The sequence below is a fragment of the Sipha flava genome, unplaced genomic scaffold (genome assembly GCF_003268045.1).
Source record: "Sipha flava isolate LNK unplaced genomic scaffold, YSA_version1 76_pilon_pilon, whole genome shotgun sequence".
NCBI lineage: Eukaryota > Metazoa > Arthropoda > Insecta > Hemiptera > Aphididae > Sipha > Sipha flava.
In genome coordinates, this window is record NW_020273616.1 from 3,496,233 (window position 1) to 3,517,272 (window position 21,040).

The window sequence follows — 21,040 nt, forward strand, 5'->3', positions numbered from 1 at the left end:
TACGTAGGTAATATAGTGATTTGAATTTTTAGATTCTGAGTGAATCCAGGAATGTATTGGTTGTACCATGGTATGTGTTTTTTTTGTCTAGTTGATGCGTTCTACTTTTAAATTGTTCCAACAAGAGTATTCTTCACAAGTTTAATTTGTATGTAAAGTTTACGAAAAAAAAAAAAAAAAAGTAATAAGATATTATATATCTCTGAAATTCGTTAAATTATATGAATATTTATACATATTTTAGAAATCAATTGACATATAAACTTGATATTTAGCATTGTGTTTATACGATTATAATAATTTTTACAGTTTTTATTAAATAAGTTAAAACGAAATCAAAAAGAATATATTAATATATGATCTTTTCGTCTCGTAAAAGTTCGTTCAATCAACCTAATTACGAAATAATTTGTTAATTATTTTCGTGTTGTCAACTATATTTGGACGTTCGATGATGATTTATCCGTCCTTCATCGGTTGGATTCGTTTTTCCAAATCGTTGATATCAATTATTTTTTCAGAACTATGCACCTATGCAACAGTCACCCGTATCTGTATATTACCCGAACACTGTATCTCGGCCCCCCTTTTTTTTTTATTGCAACTGCGATCCATTTATTATATGATAGCTTTTATATTTAATACGATTTTTTTTTCTTTTTAATACATCGTTGGTTATATCACATACACACAATAAACGTCGATTGTTATTGCGTACACTACGTGTACACGGAATTCAGAGAAAAAAACCCTTTTTAGTAAGCAATATTATTGCCGCAGTAATTTTGTTTACACGATGTGTGCTGCTGCTGCGTGTGTTCTATGTATTTAATTTTTTTTTCCTTCGATTATTTTCTTCTGACAACGTGTGTTGGTCTATAATAATGGCGTCTACACATAGATAACCTCTGGTTATTAGACGATCTAAAAAAGCACTACGCACATGCCCGTCATCATCTTATCTGCATCACTAGAATTATATTCTTTCTACTCCGGTCGTATCGTTAAGTATATCAGTAAACTCGTTTAAATCCATTCGGCATTGCTCTTTTTGGGTCTCTCAGTTCGTAGACACTTGCATACATATATATAAATATATTTATTTATTATATAAGTGTGTGTTTATTTAAATCGTCTTATTAAAAAAATTATTTTAATGGCAACAAGCGGAATAAAAAAATACATTTCTAGTACGGCCATCTGGTAATTTCGTAACGGGAAGACAGCTGCAAGTGCATGCGCGATCACGTCGGTTGCGACACGAGGATAGAGAATATTATGCGTCGTGTTTTGTACTTTTTTTGGCCGGATGTGACTTTCTTTTGTGTGCGAAAGGTTTTTTTTTTTTTTGGTAAGGGATCAGGTGTTTACGGGTTCATTAAAATAAGTTTTAATAATCTGCACCAATTTGTACGTTATTTTTTATTTTGTATTTTCTGGTTCACTCCGATCGTGCTCCATCCGTCCTCTTTGTTGAAGTTAAAGGATAATCTTTGCGTTACTTTATCGTGTGCACGCCGCTGATATATATAACATAAAAGACAAAATCCGATTTTACATTTTTTTTTATCATTCACCCACCAGTTTTCTGTATTACGTCGAAACTCGTTAAAAACCCGAATTTACCCCTCACAGTCGATTGAATTTTTTCATCCTTAATCCAACACTCATATTCTAATTTTCTTCACTTACGGATTGCGTGTAATCGATGGATTTTTGTTCCGTTACTGTATGTAATGTTAAGGCAATGTATTCATTGGATATATCATATATAAATTATTCTATTATTTGCTAAAAATGTCTACCAGGAAACGCGTTAAGTGAATTAATTGTGTTTGTGTATATTTTTTCATCATTTTAGAATATATTACCTAATTAACTGAATGGTGGTGCATTTGATTGATGAATATCTATTTAAAACAAGTACAATATACGAGTATATGTCATGCGTACAGTACAGAAATATAAAACGTAACTTTGTTTTTATTATTATTCACTTTTAAATGCATACGTCCGATACATATCAGCTATATGTGTCGGCCAAACGTTCATTATATTTAATTATTGTTGTTATATGTTTGAAATTAATCGTAGTAAAATTCATTTATAATTTTAACATAAACAATTGTTTGTATTTTTTTTTTACAAATAAACCGATTTTAATTTTTACAGGTATATAATATCTGTACTCTATGGAGTAGTTTGTGCGTTCGTATAAAATTGAATATATTGTAATGTTCTTGTATCTCAGGTGTGTGCAATTATCGAACGTGGCGTGTTGAAGTTAAATAAAAATGAAATCGTTGGAATGGAATAACGACTTATGATTTTGAGCGTCAAGATGACGCTGAACGTTTTACACTCGGAATGGCGGAAACGGTAGACGTTATTATGACTTGTCAACGTCTTCTTTCGGTATTTTCTCTAAAGGTCGACTATTCGCTTCTCGACCCTTCTTTTACCGCGTCCTTGCTTTGGGCGTGTATCTTAGTAGCGGATAATGAGATGGGGCGAATTACTAACATCAGCCTTTGGAAATTAGTGATTATCCTTAATTATTGCGTATCACATTTTTTTTTTTTTAATTTGTATTAAGTGAATCAAATAATATAATGGAACTGTCCGATATAAATTTGATCGCACGTATCAGTTTTGACGATATTGATAACTAGAGCCCGGATTTATATACATTTAAAAAATGTCAAATATGATGCAAATATGCCAAAAAAAACTGCCTAAATATGCAATTATAGGTAATTATATATAAATTATATGCATTATATTACACTTTATAAAATTCTAAATATTTTATTAAAAACAAAAAAAAAATGATAATATCTACTGCTTTATATTTCAAATCATTTAAATCAATATAAAACTTTTAAGAAACTTAAAAACGAGAATACAAATCAAAAAAAAACTTTAAAAAAATACAAAAAATTTTAATTGATTAAAAACCCATGTATACATGTTATGTCCATTTATGAACAAATATGCAATAACCCTCGAAATATGCATAATTTGCCATATTAAAATTGGTGTTTCAATTCAATTTTATATTAATCGTGGACATTTTAAACCTCCATAGACGTGCATATACTTAGTATAAACACGCAAATGCATATAAATCCGGGCTCTATTGATTACCAAATAAAAGGTTTTTTGGAAATTTGAGCTCCGATTTATTATTGTCTCTGGCTAGATCGAGTTGCAGATTCACCATTTACGTGTTCCAATATAAACGGAAGATGCACTCACAGTGCGTTTACAACAGTAAACGCGTTCAGTGGAATTGGCCTGTGTGCGTTTCACATCGTTACACGATTGTCGTAAGGTGCGTAAGATCTGACCTTCGGTGCGAGACGACCCGATCGCCGAGAGAAGAAAAGCCGCTCCTTCTAGCATATATATAAACGAATAATTGTAATTAAAACCGTTCGCTCGGTACCGTCGTTGTACATACTGAATTGCCGGCGATGCGCTACGTATATCGTTGCGCAAAGAAAGTGAAGTTTTTTTTTTTTTAGATTTTCCCTGGAGCTATTATTACACTCTATTACCATAACGACTGCTACTAACTACGTCGGCGATGACTATACTTATACTACTTACAGCGGGCATTACGCTCGTGCCAATATGGCGTGTTTACGCGGTGACGTCGTCGTATCCTTAATGCGCGCGATAGAGGACGAATTCTTTAATCGCTCTTTGTGTGTTACGAATTCCACAACGAGGCGAGAAGTTGTCGCCCGATGCAATGTGTGGCTTGTTCTTTATTTTTTTGTGTATCGAAATAATCGATTATTTGTTTTAACACTGTAGCGCAATGAACGTCAGAATTTTTTTTTTTTTAAATATTCAAAGAACCGGTGGTAGTAGTCTGTTTGCGGACGGTCGCGAAACTTCTTTTCGTCTGCATTATTACTATTTAAGACAAGGATTTCTTGCACGTGATTTTTGTTGTCGTTCAACGACGATGGTGACGATTTGAATTAAATAAACATAACGCGACCGCGGTTCAAAGTAGCAGAAAGCACAACCGTGCACCAAAGAAAAGGAGTGTTATTGTATTATCTGAAATAATAACGTATGTGTCTGTTGCGCGCGCGTATAGTTTGTGTATTGCGTTTGTTTATCTTTGGTCAACATCGAGACCGCCCGTATTTCTAATCGCGGTCCCGTCAACGGGTTCCCATTGTACACACGCGTACACTGTGTAGCACGCGTATGCATCGAAACTTTTAGAAAAAAATTTTTATAAGGTTCAAAGGATACTATCAGAGAATCGACGACCTGTTCGAAATAACGTTGTACTCACGACTCACTGCTCTATGAACTTTCGAGTGCGTGGTGTTTTCGTCGTGAATCGAATGTAACACGACTCCGGACTACACGAAAATTTCGCTTGATCCAATAACAAACGTCTAACGTAGGACGGTGACGATTTTCCGAGTTATATGTTTGTTTCAAAGCCTGGTAACCTCGTAGAATACTGTTAAGGATCCGGAGTGCACAAGAAAAGAAAGAGTTCTCCGTCCCCTTGATTGTGCATGTTAATAAAGCGGTGCCATGTAAATAACGCCTTATCGCCATTACATTTAATGAAAGTTATTATTAGGCTTAGGGACTTCTAGCATTTATATACTTTTTTTAATTATTGCTAAATATAGCAGAGTGCGAAATAAATTCGTTTCTCGGTGTCATGATATCAAATCTAAAATTTGAATGTGCATATTTTAAAATTGTTATGCTTATTTTGCATGTTTTGACAAATTTTTCAAATTTAAAATTAAAAACTATAGATACATATACATATATACATATTTCAACTAATCGAAAAAAAAATTTATTAAGAGGACATTTAGTAGAATGATAATATAATTGAGAGTACTTCCAGTAATATGCCATCTGTAAACTACCTCTCATATCTCATTATAATTTTTGTGTAAAAAATACTATAAACCCGTATCGACCTTATGTCGATAAAGATAATATTCGATATAGAATAATAGATTATTATTGTTTTATTTTATTATCATTATTTGTTTAGTGTTCAGTTCAGTCGATTATTATCCGTGGTTGTTTTTGTGTCTCGCAACCACACATCAAATCATACGTAAAACGTCGTATGCTTATATTTTTTAATGTTGTGTAATGCCGATAATACAACAATCTACGATTAGAGCCGACTACAAAGTTTCGTTTCGGAGTTTAAAGATACATTTACATCCGATGGACATGTTTTATTTTGTGTACCATGTAGTAATTTTTTTTTTTCAATGCATATAAATGTATATTATAATGCATATTTTAATGATTTAAGAAGCATATTTGCATGCATATGTGTGTATTTTTTATAGTTATAAGTACCTAAGCTTAGTTATTATGATGCGAATCGCGCGTGGATAGAAAAAAGAATAAATAACACTTGTATGGAAACGAGAAAACCGACCACCGGTATAGTGCACAAAATTGTACCTAGTCATCGTGTGCAGAGATAGATTCTCGATCTTATCTATGATTTTACGAAGCGCGCGCGTTACGTCGGTCCCATAGTGGTAGACTGTCAATAGGATTTTTTTTTTCTGAATAATGTTATTCGTGGACGTATCATATACAATAATAATAATAATATACAACATTAACAATGTTTGCGATACTGGTGGCGTAGTTTTGCTTTCTTTCGAGTTTTCGCCACACCGTCGAATAATGGCGTTTCATAATAAAATAAATAATAATACAATAACATCGTGGTCGTCGTTATGATAATAGATAGCACAATAATAACAATGATGGCTCGCGCTCGCACGGGATAAGGTGGACGACGAGGGTGTTTCGCCGTTATAACGATATACAGCCCGAGCAATATACGTCCGAAAAGTAAACAACACGCATAAACCGAATCCCCCTGCGTGAGAGATAAGACGTGGAAAACGACGTGAAGACGGCGGTTAGGTGGAAATGGTCGGACGGGGAAATCTTATGTGACCCTCAGCGTGGCAGGCAAAATTACCGTGCAATTAAATTATGCGACAACCCCTTACCGCGCGCGTGCGCCCACCGACCAGACGCTCTTTTTTTTATTTTTTCCCTGAGAATATCGTCCAAAACGTGTGTAAATAACGTCGTCGATAACGTTGTTATCAACCCTCCGGTGCATAACGGTCGTTAAATAATTTTTTCCCCTTCGTCACTAAGTTCCATAAACCTATTTTTCTCTTCCTTACACCTCTCTCGTTCCATGTGCGTTCGCTATTTCGCAGGTGCCACGTGCGTATCGGCGTACTATCTGACTTGAGTTTTTTATTTTTTTCATCAGCTGTTGCACTCTCCGGGGTATCATTATGGAAATAATCGTTTTTTTTTTTACTTTCGCACAGTAATTCAATAATAGAAACCCGTTTCTACGATATCGCTGTGTCGGTGTTGTAGATAATCATAAAACAATCGTTAGCTGTGTTTTTTTCGCTCTGGTGCTGGGTGATATTTAGAATATAATTATTTTTTATATCTTTATATTTGCGCATCAATAAAATATAATTCTCTTACTATCGTGTTATTTATTTTTCATCTAATTCATTTTTTTTTTTTTTTGAAATTCAACTCCGAAAACGAACGTTTACGTGTGTGGGTAAAATTTTCTCTAGTCAGGCAAAAAAAGTAATTCTCACGCTCGTGTTTTCTGCTGCCCACCCGAACGAACGCGCAGTAATAAAAATAATGCTTTCGTCGAAGGTGAGATATTATAAATATTTAATTTCGCGCGCGACGTTGTTCATACGTTCAAACATTTTTCTCGTAGAAGTGACCACGAGTTGCAGTGGATAATTCATTATTTTTAACCAAGTGCAACGATAGTACACCACGTAATAACATCGTTGTTCCGTAGTTCAAGCGCAGCACTAGGAACTTCTTTACAACCTCTTTTTACTTTAAAAAAAACCGCAACGAAATTTCAACGCACGCGGAGAGAGAAAGATAAAATTGTTTTATATGATCTCGAGTCGCGGCCTCACCTATGTGATATATGCGCTCGAATAAATATGTCTTGAACTATTCAACTGTTTTCGATTTGTAACCGTATTATGCATATAGTGTAATTCTGTTGTAATTTTCTTCTCACCTCCTCCTCCAAACATTTAATGATTTGTTGTACCACCGGTAGTATTGTCGAATATTATATACTTGTTTAATGTATAAATATAAATGTCGTTCAATGCACACGTGTATTTTTTTTTTTATCTATGCAGATAAGCTTTTGAAATTTACTTGAAACGTCTGTGATACTACTGTTGTATAGGTACCGCACATACGAGAAAAGTATGACGGTACGCGACCCGCCGAAGAACGTAGAGAGAGGGGTAGCGCCCTAAGTCAGATAATAATAAAAAATAAATAAAAAAATGTACTACATTCGTCGTACGAGTGTTATTATATTTTCTACCCACGCGCGCACGCACGCGTTTTTCGTGTAACTGACAGAATATCAATCCCGGCCGGTTGTTTGATTTGTTCGCTGCGGGCGGTTTATTTTTATTATGTATATATATGGGATTTTTTTTAGTGCGTTTTTTTTTGTATGTTTGCCGGCTGATTGTCGATCGTGATCTATGTACGCATGATGGGGGGTGGGGTGATATGTCCTTTAGCCCGAAAACGGTAACAAACTAAACTAAAAAATAAATATATATAAAAAAAAAAAAACATACTACAATCAGAAAGAGCCTGCACGGGACACGCGTTTAGGTTTGACAATGGAACTTTCGACTGATTTCTTTTTCGTGCTTCTAACAAGCTTTTGCGGTTTTCGGTGCGCGTTATTTTTTTTTTTTTTTTTTTTTTTTACTCTTGTGGTTCTAACCTGATACAACAATTGCTTGTGTCGCGTACACTCTGCACGTTAGGCTTTCGATGACATATCCGCCGCGAGTGTGTGTACACAGTATTATAATAAAGTGTGTTACTGAGGGAGGGAAGGAGAAGTTAAAGAGGAACTTCGAGATTAGGTATTACCAATATTTTTTTTTGTGTGTCGGTATGTGAAATACACATATTATACAGTGCACGCGTAGCAGTACGTAGCAGCGAGTTTTATTCTCAACCGCGAATAAAATAAAAACGCTCGCCGTGTACTGACGATCCGCTTTGGAATACAAATTCTGAAAACACACAATGCGTGATTTTGCTAGGTTCGATGTACTGCTCGCTCCCCCGACAAAGTAGTTTTGGATTACGCAAAAAATCACTTAGCATAAAGTTTCTAAGACGTGCGTGAATACGCGGCGCAGAAAACTTGCTACGCGTATAGATTTTCGAGAATTTCTTTTTCTTTACTGAAAATCCCTTCTTTCGTGGTGCTGTTTATTTTTTTGTTTCGCCCATCTCTTGGACAAGGTTTTTTGCCATGGTCACACGGAACCCCCGCGCACGGGGGGGGGGGGGGGTAAAATATGACCAATCGGTTGAAAAACGAATTGGAACCGCTGCTACCCCATAGTGATCTATTACGCCTATACGTCGACGGGAACCAGTGTTGGTTAAATATCGTTATTGTTACCCTTGTGTCTAGGGTACTAGCAGCGGCGTCATTATTCCGCAGTCGCCGCCAACCGGAGAAAAGCGACAAAACATATTATTATTATGAGATTTGTAGCGGCTGACCATGGATGTAATTCGGCCGGATACCGTTTAAAGTTGTTTATATGCAAATGTTATTGTGTTCGTCGTGCGTACTTTTTTTTCATAATAATGTTTATCGAATGAATAATATCGTCGCCTGCGTGTTTGTCACGGCCGACGACAACGACGCCAAATATATCTTCCATCGCGTTATTAAAATGCACCGGGCTCTGGTCGTCGTAAACAGTACTTGCTCGGTCCCTCGGCAAAAAATTATTCTCAGTCCCCATGCCCCCCCCCCCCGGCAATTCAACGGCCGCACGAGTGATTTAATGTCCTCCCCCGTCCTATCTCTTCTGCGTTTATGTGTATCGTGCTCGAAACGTATTCGATCCTTCATCATCCCCTGCGCGATTGCGTGTTTTTTATTTTTTCCCAAGAAGACACAGTTCGTAATACGCGAGAGTTATTCCTCTCGGCGCGTCTCGGATTCTGCTGTACGAAGCGTGCCCGTGTCCCGCGCGCACGCGTATATTTCAAAATACATATATATACGCGCTTTATATTTATCGAATAAAAACCGTCCGGGTGAAACAAATTTGATACTTTTTCTCCGTGCGCGTGTATACATTTTATCATACGTATATCACGCGCGTATGTATACGTGTGCAGAGGGGAACATATTACGTACGTAATATATGTAACTCTTTTACGCGGCGTCTAATATATACGTGTATAGAAAAAGAGTGAGAAAGAGAGAGAGAGTGAGAGAGAGAGAGAGAGGGACTGTATTGCTTCTGGCCGCGGTGCGTGCAACAAGGCTTTACCAGATTTCGGCCCCTGCCAATATCCGTGCCGAATGAACCGCTAAATCCGCGCTCTCCTCCGGCGTCGGTTATATTATTATTATCATTCTCCATCTCGCCGAAATATTTATGCGGAATATTTGCAGTCCGCGCGAGCGTGTGTGCACGTATATACACCGTGTACGTACGCGTATTATATATTGATATTGCATGTGAGATTACACGGTGGCGAGAAAAAAAAAGTCTCGGCCGATCCGGTGGGCGGGTGGAACATGCGCGTCGAACTAACGACCCGTGTCATCGATTTTGATGGCGCTTCCGATTTGTTTTCCGTGCCGCGCGCTATCGCTTTTTATCATCGGTTTCGTGCCGTTATTATTTTTTTTTCGTAAAAGTTGGCCAGTTATGGAAATCAGATGATCGTCCATCGAGTAACCGGATCCGAAACGTTTCATCCGACTACTTCCATTACAATATATAATATAATGCCTGTGTGGTTTTTTTTTCTCTTTCTGTTCTAAAAAAAATGGGTTTTAAATTGTGAATTTATACCGTTTTGTGAAAAAAAAAAAAAGAAAAACTTCCATATTAATTTTGCCTCCTATCTGCACAAAATATTTCAAAAACAATTCCTCGTTATCTGTAGCAGCGGCGCAGGTAGTATACGCTTGTTTTATATATATATATATATAATATTGCACAGTATTTGTACAGTGTTTCATAAGCAGATTCGTCGAATTCAAGTGTTTCACGAAAAAGAGAAGAGAGGAATTTCTTCCATGTGCAATGGGGTTGATAATTTGATTTAGAAATAATTTTGAACGTTCGCCTTATGTCGTCGCCGTTTCTCTGCACTAGTACGAAAGTATCTGTAAATGGAAAAGCTACCCTACATTTCCACTTTGTAAATTTAAACGCAAATTCGACCGATTCTTTTGAAGTCATTTTGGTATTCGACAATCGCATTTTATTTCGGCTGGTACCTGTGCAGTACTGATTTAATTTATAATCCCTTTAGCCCTCTTTTGTCTCGCCTCCTGCAGCTAGCTCTCTATACTGGTTGGTATTATAAAATTCTTTTCAGACCTTCCATTTCATCGTCCTGTTTTTATTTTTGCACATACTACATTACTCTACGACGGTCATTCGTGTCATAAACTTATTATAAACGCTTTTATAAATTGTTCGATTTCGTTTGCAAATTTTTAATTTAATAACGATGAAAAAAAAGAAAAAATTAAACGAACGCTTATTCGATAAAATCGAATCCGTTACTGTCTCCGTAGTCATTATTATTATTTTTATTGTTATTATGTCAATTGAAGACGAACAAATTTCGTTAGTTTGTTTCACGGAGGCCATCCGCCGCCGTATTCCCGCGAGTACGTACAATCAATTGCTGCGTGTGCCGCCCATTAATTACGTTTAATAACGTTTAATTGATTCAGCTACCGAAATTCTCGAGACAAATGCACATAAGCTCCGCTGGCTGATAAGGTTTTACGTCTTCTCTATTCGCCCGCCGCTGATTGTCTTCAATTGAATATTTTCCGTTCGAGAATATATTTTTAATCGGGTCCGGTCTTCGTCGCGTGTACCGATAACAATAAAAATCATGACGACCAGACCCGAGAAAATCGTGCGTTGGAGGCGAACTTTCAGAAGAATTTTGATCTGTACATATATACCAATTCAATGTTCATATTACATGTGTATGTAATTTATAACGTCACGTTATATGGCAATCTAATTATTAACTTATTATAACCTCAACTAATTGCTTTACCGATTAAATACATAATAATTAATATCATTCGCATTGAAGGGACGTTTAAGTTTACGACTAGGTTTAACCGTCACTTTAACGCGTTTTCTCGCCTCGGAGCGCCTCTCGGGAACTTCGGAATCATTATCCTCTAGGCGCAGGTACGTGCAATGCTTTTAAAATGATATTTGAAAACCCATCAACAAAGTCGGTCGGATATAAAGTAAACCATTTGAATCCGGGTAGTTGTTGCAGTTGATTGGTAAACGCTATACTTATTTGTCAGAATTATTTATTTGAAAATATTATAGTTTTCAAGTTTTCTTACGGTGCGATTTGTTGTCCGTTGTAAAAATTGGAAAAATGAAAACAATTTCAGACTTTGAGAGTTAAGTGTTCATTTTTAGCAAAAACTTGCAAACTTAGGGTTGAGCTGTCATCTAACTGCCACGTAATGTATGATTTCAAGTTTTCTTGTAATCGAAAGTGTGCGTAAGCTTTGTTAATATTGCGGATTTTTATTTAATGTGATATTTTCAGTGTCGTTTGTCGTTGTCGTCCAAACACCGGCCAACGATCTCCGGGCCTATTTCCGGGATTAGGGTTTTTGAGAAATTGAAAGCTTCGGTCCTCCGTGTAGTAGTGCACGTCATTGGTCCAGAGCCCGTAAAATACTCGTGGCACAGGAGACATAAACTTAATATATATTGGAACGGCGCTGCACAATGGCACATATTATTGCCATAAAGGGTCATTCTCTTAAGTGCCCCCCGGCACACGTTTCGCCGTGTACACGATACAGTCGGGTTTTCGGGATTTTTATGCGTTTTTCGGGATTTTTATTTTTTCCTCCCCCACCCTCTCTATCCACTTCTGTCCCGAGGAGTCTTGTATGCGTGTTCGTGTGCGGTATGCACGGGCTGGGGCGCCTGTTAGTGTGTGTCGTGCGCGATAAAACCCTGTCGGTCCAATAAAAACGCAGTTAAACTTTTTTTCTTTCCAATTTTTCCACTCCACACCGCACGGCACGGGCATGATCGTTTTCTTTACGATCGGTAATTTGTGACCGGGTTTTTGCTTATTTTCCGGATTAGAAAAACCGTTTTTTCTTCTCGTGCGCATTATTCGTGTACGGCATCGGTCGTTTTTATGTTCGTTCTCAAGGAGCTTGCGGGTACGACGGTGCGTTTGTGTAAAAAGAAGAGAGATTACCGCGCACCGAAAAAGGTTGATTTACTATATGGTTTACGGAGCCTATATTGCCCCTGCCACTGTTAACTGTTTTTATGTACACACATAAATGTATATATATATATATATATATAAGTTTTCTCTCCCTGTGTGCATTAAGTGATGAACAGCTCGATAGTCAATAAATAATTTGAGATTACCAACAATTTAATAACTCTATCGAATGCTGCATGTGTCGCCAAATAGTGCAAGTTTTGAATTTTCGGTTTAAAAAAAAAATTCGACGCTAAAATTACCAACAACACAAATTACGTTACGGTTTTAACACCGACATATTAAAAATGTACAAGCTGTGTATGACATTTCCTACTCGTCATTTACCGTGTGTATAACAAAAATATATAAATGTATTATAAATATATTTATAATATTTACAAATGTGTATCGTACTGCACGCATTTGGACGAAGAAGCGAACGACAATGGTAATTGTACTTTTTTTGTTCGCTTTTCAATATAAATTACACCATCCGCAATTTTATTTCATTTTTTTTGTTAAAAAGGTTAAAAAGCCGTTTTGCAATTTAAATGACCGTACACACGGAACCGATGATCTTCGGTGGCGGCCTAAAGGTTGACTTTGTGTATACGTAGTTAAAATTACTGCGCACGGAACGAGCGAGGTTGTGGAAGGGAGAAAAAGAGTGACGAACGACGGACAGAGATAAAAAAAATAAAAAAAACCGAACGTAACAGAGATCAGAATTCATAATGCCCCAAAGGCCGTGCATGCACGTACAGGACGAACACGACCGGGTAGAGGGAGGGTTTGGGTCAGCACATGAATAATTTCCCATAGCTGCCGCGCGGCCGACGGTAATAATTTGACGTCGCTTTGTGTGTGCGCACGCGCTGTGCGCGTACAATATTCGAATGAATAAATTTTCGTCGGTCAAATTAGTGGTTGTATTATGTGTACATATATTATACACGCGCGCTCAGGCACTCGCATTTACACATATATTTTACGTACTGGCACGCCGGGCAGTCCGTCGAGGGGTCTCTCTCCCTCTTTGTCCCTCCTTCCCTCGCTACATCTTCCTCTCCATGGCCCCAGACCACCGCCGACGGGGAAACCGAACCGGCCGACTGACTGTACGACGCATTAACGTATTACGTTTTAATATACTTAATGGGTTATCGTCGTTGTTTGTCGAAATCGAACGTTTTCGTGTACGACGTGCATGCGTGTTTACCCCTTCGGTCGAGTCGGTCGTCGTCGCAGAGCAGATCATAACCCACACCGGCGGGATCGACGCACTTAAGTCTCTCGTCTAACGGAGCCGTGAGCGAGCGGTGAAAATTTGCACGCAAACGCGTATTTTATAAAATGGATAAGCAAACACACGGGCAAAGTTTAAAGTCAACACGGACTCGGCGCTTATAAACTTTCAATCTACAAATTGAATATATCATACACCTCGTATCCTCGTCATGCGTATACGTATAATGTCGTGTATAAACGTATGTATATTAAATATATATAAATTTAAATTGGAAATGAGTGTTACGTGTACATAACACTGCACGTATAAGTTTCGAGTGGTTTCGATCGGAGGGATTCTATGAAAGGGTTTAATTCCCTTTTAGTCAAATTTTAATTAATGTTATTCTTTTATTCATGGAAAACCGTTCGACCGGTCACATATATATTTATGTGAAAACTCTCCTGCGCAATTCACGCGTCCAAACGGGCACAGGACCGGCGGACCATGCCAACACCCGGTCACAGTTTACCGACGAGAAACCTTGAACTTTTTCAACAATCGGTCTAGGTATTTTTCTTTTTTTCTCTTCCAATTTCATTTCAGAATTATATTGAACGGAACAGGTCTCACCGCACATAGACATTCCGAACCCGCAAGATTCTCCTACTCTTCCTCCATTCCCACCCCCGATGAACTTTGCGGTGAGACGAGACGCGCGACGCATTCTCCTTTCGTTTTTCGGTGCATTGTGCACGACCGCTAGTGCACTGACAATACGCGTTCGTTAAGACGATGCCGGAGCTTAAGTATTAATCGCTGGCAGCGCGTTGCATTGTTCGCGCTTTTCGGTCGATTTACGCGGTTCTTCCGTAGAATATTTACGTATTATGTGTACACAATTTACGTACTAGTCTGTGCGCAATTGGGAGCCTACACCCTCTCACTCACTAACCACTACCTACCGCTCGTCGACTGTAAATCAAACGGCGCGCGGCGGCGGGTGTGAATTTTTTTTTTCCCCAATCGTTCGCCCTCTCAGGCGTACCACCGACACTCCTTCCACGACGATGACGACGACGGTGCGCTGCACACCGTTAATCCAATATGTATCCGGAAAATTGTGTATTCCCTCCGGTGTTATATACGCGAGGCATAGAAAAAAAAAAATATCTATATAAACTACACGCGCGTCTTTGCCGCCGAGTTAATAATAATAGAACCGAGAGAAAATATATAAGACGAGAAGGATATAAGTATTTCGGCAACGTCTATAGTACAGCGAGTGCGCGCTCGGAAACCTAGGGGACGGGGGAGAGGAAACGCATGTTTATAGGTCTCCGGGTGCAAAAGACTCAGCAGCGACGTCGCGTTGTTTATTAGCGTCTTTTAAAGAGTTTCACTCGACGTATCTTCTTCGCTCGCAGTTATGAAATTGGACCGCCGCCCCGACGCCACACACTCAATGCGCCACGCTCACCCTTATTTGTTCATCTGCGTGCGCGTATATAATCGTTACGTACCATGCACCCGGTTGTTGCGTACGGTTGTAAAATAAACAACTCCGGAGTTTAATATCGAGAATGTCGCAGTGCCGTAATATCGTTTTCCTCGTTTTCGCACGTCAAAAGCGTGTGTTTTTCACGGGAACGTTTATTATTTTATTGGTTTTTTTTTTTTTCATTTTTTTTTTTTCATTTCTCGTCGTTGTTTTTACATACGTACGCGAGATGACGAAATCGACACGTGAACGAAACGCTTGGGAAGCAGCTATATACCAAGTCCCTCCCCCGTCCCGTGGTAATTGGAAACGATTACGTATAAGAGAGTGAAACGTTACATACGCGCGGTATAATGCAATTTTCAAAAACGCCTTTAAAGCCTTATAAAAAAAAAAAAAAAAAAAAAATGCAACGCTCTATTCGTGCAGTTTTTCCACTCATAACTGTTTCGTAGGCGTATTTACTTGCTTCTTCCGACACGTCAGATAGACAAGTTTTCATGATGTAGGTTTATGTAATTTTTCGATTGTTGTTCACCGCGATCTCCTAACGATTAAATTAGTTTGAAAAATAATCTTTATCTTGTTTCGATTTAGACCTCCCTCTCCGTGTATATATATATATATATATATATATGGTTTTATTGTTCGTGTCTTGATGTTATAAAAGCTTTTTAATTCGAAAGTACAAAAGTTTTGATACACTATTTGCTATACCCCGCCCGGATAATAATATACGTCTGAAAACGGCCTGTGTGAGCACTTCGTTGGTTTTACACGTCCCGCCTGTCCCGTGGGCTGTAATAGGTCTGCCAGTGGCAATCTCTTTTTCCATTTATACACTTTTTCCCCGTTCCCCCGTCACTAGTTTCTCTTTTCCTTCCCGATCGGGTCCATTTACTGGCCGACTAATTGCGCTCAGCTCATCGACGGAGGTGGTGGGTCTTGAACAAATATCCTTTGGATGAAAATCTCGTTCGGAGAAGAAAAAAACGGCTAAGAGTAATGGACTGCTTTTATTCGATTCGACCGGTCTATAGTGACTCGGATGGATCGGATGTGTGTGTGTGTGTGTGTGTGTGTGTGCGTGTGCAGGTCAGAGGTAAAAGTAATCGGTTTAATCAAAAAACTCTTAGGTTTACGCGCTGGCAAAAGTTTTTCACAATGGGCAGCTCCGGACGTATTGTAGTCACTCTACACTCGTCTGTGGATATAGAGCAGTGGACAATTGACAAGTATACCCACGGTATATATATATATATATTATATATATTGAGAAAACAATGAAAGTCGTGTCCCGAGAGCAAGAGGATTGAATGCAATCCATCTTGATTGAAATCCAAACCAATTTCGATAAACACGCGTATTGTTATTCTTTGTGCACGTGTACGAGCGGTGTAATAATAACTTTTGCCCTTTGTATATTTTATTAATACGTTCGCAATTTTCTCTGAACGTATTTCTATCCAATTATTTTTCTTTTACCGTGAACGAACTTACTCGGAGAAATTATCTTCGTTTATAAATTTTATATTGTATTAACGTCTGATTTTTTTTTTTTTTTTTTTTTGTCGCAGATCGAAGACGAAGGCAACCACGGCAACGACGAGACTAGATCATTCATTCTGTCGTCTTTGGCGGCTCAAAATCAATCGCGTGTCAACTGCGTATTGTGCTCGGATGTAATGTTGGTGTTCGACCGTTATCCGTTGGTGGATGGCACTTTCTTCCTCAGCCCCAAACAGTACAATAAAAATGCCGTCGAGGTAAATATCTTATCAATGAATAATATTGGTACGCGCGATTTACTCGTCAACAATAATATCGAATCGGTCCTTGCGGATCGCTTTTGATATACGTTTTATCCTTCAACGACTTTCACGTGCGACCCTTTCATTTTCTGTATGCATAAAGTCTCATTCTTCGGTATTTCTTCTACCCTTTAGCGGCCGCTCGTTGGAATCCGGAAAAATATGCTACTGAAAAATACCCAAACTGAAGTACATATATATATATATATATATATACATGTATACATTCTTCCCTCGCTAAGGACCCGATATAAATAAGACTTATAAACATGTGTGCGTGATCGTTTGACCGTAAAAAGGACTTTTTTTTGTATGCGCCGCGTGAATGTTGACACACAAACACATACATACACGTACTTATTGTATATACACGACGAGGTAATATTTGTCAAAGCATATTTCACGCACGGTGTGCACGACTCCATACTACTACAACGGTGGTATCCTCGCACTCTCACCGCGTACCCTCGTCGAATCCGTGGTCTTTTTACCCCAGTAAACTCACACACAATGTTAGTCGGGCAGGAAGTGTTGAGATTACCGACCAGACATCTGACCCCTCCAGTTACTTTTCGTTCGGACGTCTGGTAAACACGAACGCTTTCGAAAAGTTCCCGATAAAAAGCTGTGTCCGCGAGGGATAATCCTCAGCTGTGACGTGCGTCATGTTTTTCTTGGATATTGCAGAGTACGCGCACAAATTCTCGAAAGCCGTAAGACAATATTCTTGCGTATAAATTTTAATGCCGTACAATGGAGGTTATATCATTTTTCTTACAGCCACCCTCCACGTATTCCCCATGTGCATTATGTTGTCGGAAAAAAGAAAAAACACGTTTAAACGTCATGATGTTGTCATGATATTTCTATTTTTCCTTTTCACGTTACACCGATCTAAAAGTCAACCGACGCCACGAACGCTGTTCGCGTTTTATTATATTCAGTTGCTAATCACACGCGTATACGCATATTATAATAAAGTCGTCTCGTAGGCGGTATTCAGTTGTTGAAAACGGAGAGGGGGTGTTTGGACAAAGTAAATGTTTATCGTTTCCCGTATACATAAGTATTTAAACTTTGTATTATTTTTCTCTCTCATTCTATCCTTCCCTATCTTTCTTTCGAATTATGTGATATCTAGACTTTTTTGTGTGTCGGTAGTGTTGCATCGAGTGGTGTGTATTTCGAACAAACAAGTTTTTACTCCGAGGGTTGTTTCTTTTAAGCCACGCGCGCTTTTCTAATTAATTACGCCCCGGTTGGCTTTTTCTAAATGCAAATAACGACATCATCATCATCGTCATCATATACGCCCTGCAACCTTCGCCACCGCGATCCACTGAGTGTTGGCATCGGTTCGTGGGCGAGCGAAACGAGAGGATTTCGAAAAAGACGCCATTTCTCCTTGCTTGCCGAGTTCCAATTAAAAAGTTCTCTCGTACATACATACATACATATATATATATATATATATTAAAATTGTTGTTGCGCATAAATATACGATTTTCGGCCTTTTTTGGACGTATTTTGGTGTTTACTGCGAAGGAGATAAAATACACAATCCATCAGTGTGTGTGTGTGTGTTCGTGTGTGTGTGTGTGTGTGTGTGTGTATTCGTGTGAAGGTGTTCTGCGGCTGCCACACGAGTAAACACGAGGTAAAAAGGCAAACATCTACCAGGTTTATAATTAAAACCTACCCCTTCCGAGTTTAGTGTTGTGTTTGCATACACTCTTCCTTCGGCCAAATCACGATTTTGAAATGAACATGCTCCATTCCACCGTTACCGAAGAAACGATGTCGTTTTATTTTCGTATTCATTTTGTCGACACGTTTTCGTTAACGGTTATTCCACGAGCAACACTGTGCCCGTTGCATTCAGTCAGCGCGGAAGAAATTATTTTAGTATTTTGGCCGCGTACACCTCGTTAATATCAATTATCGACGACAACTCGGGAAAGAGACAGAGATAGACCTAGGAATGGTCATCGAGCCAAGATGGAAAGGTTTTCTGTGGAATTTTTTAATGGTGCTACTTAGCCTGAAACGGTGGACCAGTAATAACGTTAATAGCATCGGTCCTTTTCTTGTACCGATTTTTTTTTTTTAAATACATCCAAATCGTATGCACTAGATACGAATCAGACTCGACTCCGGTATTCATGAGAAGTTTGCTGACTGATTAATATTTCTGTATCGGTCAACGGTGAACAGTTATTATGTTTTTCCCCTTCATTATCGATTGAATTTGATAAGTAATCGAATTTCGTTTTCACATTCCACTTGGGATGTCCAACCGTTTAAATGGTATTAATTTATTGGAACCTAAAACTGTGCTGCTCGTCTTAAGTAAAAAAAACGTTCCTTTGCCAATTAGTTGTCCGTTATACTTGAGTAATTTCGTGATGATTTTCTTATTAATTTATTCATCGACGACCTATACTGTCGTCTGATTTAAAAGAACGGACAACGCGCATCTGGTTAATACATTTTTTATAATTGAGCTATTGTTTTCTCTGTTCAATACTGCTTTATTGTTTTGATTATATTCGTTTAAATTTACGTTATTAAAGATAAAATGATTATATCTTACGAAGCCGGGTTATTTTTTTTTTTTTTAACAACGCGCCGTGGTTTCATTACGAGAAGAAGTTTTTGTGAACCGGGTGTACGTGTATGCGTGTGTTATAGCTTTTCTCTGGACATCGTAATTACAGTCGAACGTGGTTTCCCCCTTAAACATTGAAAATCGCTTTCGTTATTTGTCTAATGGACCTTCTATCGCCGCGGCGCAACCTCCCCAGACTAAGGGAGGACGGGAGATTCCGTACGAGGACGGACGAAAAGACGGTGGCAGCGACTTTTTTTCTTGTCCCCTCCCCCTCTTGTACTTTCCACCGTTGTGCTCTCCGAACATGTCGATTTCGGATTTCCCATTAAACGTCGTGATATTTCCGCTTCGCGGTGCGTGCCGCACACCGCGTTTCTTAGGAAAACAACCTTAGGAAATCTTCCGGTTTTTATCCTTTCCGCCTCACCCGAAGCCCTGCGCACCTTCGCGACGAGTACGTTTTTAATGATTTCGCCCGAGGCCGTGAATCGCGTGTAACCGTGTGTAGTATACGCATCGCTTGTACGCGGCACACGCTTGCAGTTCACATAGACCGAGAAGAATCGTACACAGAAATCAAGCCGCTCGGAAATCGTTATTATAAAAAAAAAAAAAAGAGAAAAAAAATCCCCTGGCGACGGCTGCGATGCGTGAGAAGGGCGTTTATTATTACCAGGTCTCTTAAAAACCGACGCTAAAGCCGCAGGCTCTTTTTCGTTTTCGACGGCAATCGCCGCCGTCATTTCCAATAGTCTTTCCGTTGAACGCGGGGGTGTGTAGCGGAGGTGAACGATCTAGTGGTTTTCAGGCAAATAATAATGTAAAACAATCGTTGGTTCTCCGGGATAAGAGAGAACACCGCTGCACACCGTCGTCATTGTTTTCCTTATGTTATTGTTTATTATATATATTATAATATTGTCCGTCTTACGCGCAGATTTTTTTATTATTTTTTTTTTTTTTTTTTACTCTGTTTCGCCAGGTGAAAAACGAAGGAAGAGTTTTGTTCCTTAACGCGGTCTGTATGAAATGTCTGGACGGCAAGGACGCCGACCGAAAACTCTGCTGTCGGTTCTGCGCCACCCAATGGGACGGCTCTTCGCTCATCATGGGCACCATGTACGCGTATGACGTGTTCGCCGCCATGCCGTGTTGCAACGAACGGCTCAAGGTGTGTACCCTTTTATTCACTCCGTTATTGAACGTATCGTTACCACGTTATTCGCTCGTTTGACCGGATTAATCCGTTGTATGTGTGTGTGTTTGTACCGACTTTTGTTCGAAGCATTCGGTGTATGTGTGTGTGTATGTATCGGTTGACTTTTTCTGACGTGTTCTTGGGCAAGTGTTAGACGTCTAGCGAACAACATCCGAACATCATTGAATGGCACTCGACTAATTAAGCGAAGACCGAAAATTCTCTTTTCATCGAAAACGGGCGACCGCGCCCTTGTTCGTTGTCGTAAGCCAGC

The 21,040-nt window shown here is 38.8% G+C and overlaps 1 protein-coding gene across 2 annotated transcripts in view; it reads left to right on the forward strand.

Moving 5' to 3' along the window:
• LOC112692737 (headcase protein) overlaps positions 1-21,040 on the forward strand; it is a 49,343-nt gene that overhangs the window by 27,668 nt on the left and 635 nt on the right. For both annotated transcript variants that reach the window (XM_025567508.1, XM_025567509.1), the window contains exons 3-4: positions 16,724-16,912; positions 20,551-20,739. In XM_025567508.1, the coding sequence (XP_025423293.1) occupies positions 16,724-16,912; positions 20,551-20,739 (378 nt within the window). The remainder of the gene's footprint in view (positions 1-16,723; positions 16,913-20,550; positions 20,740-21,040) is intronic.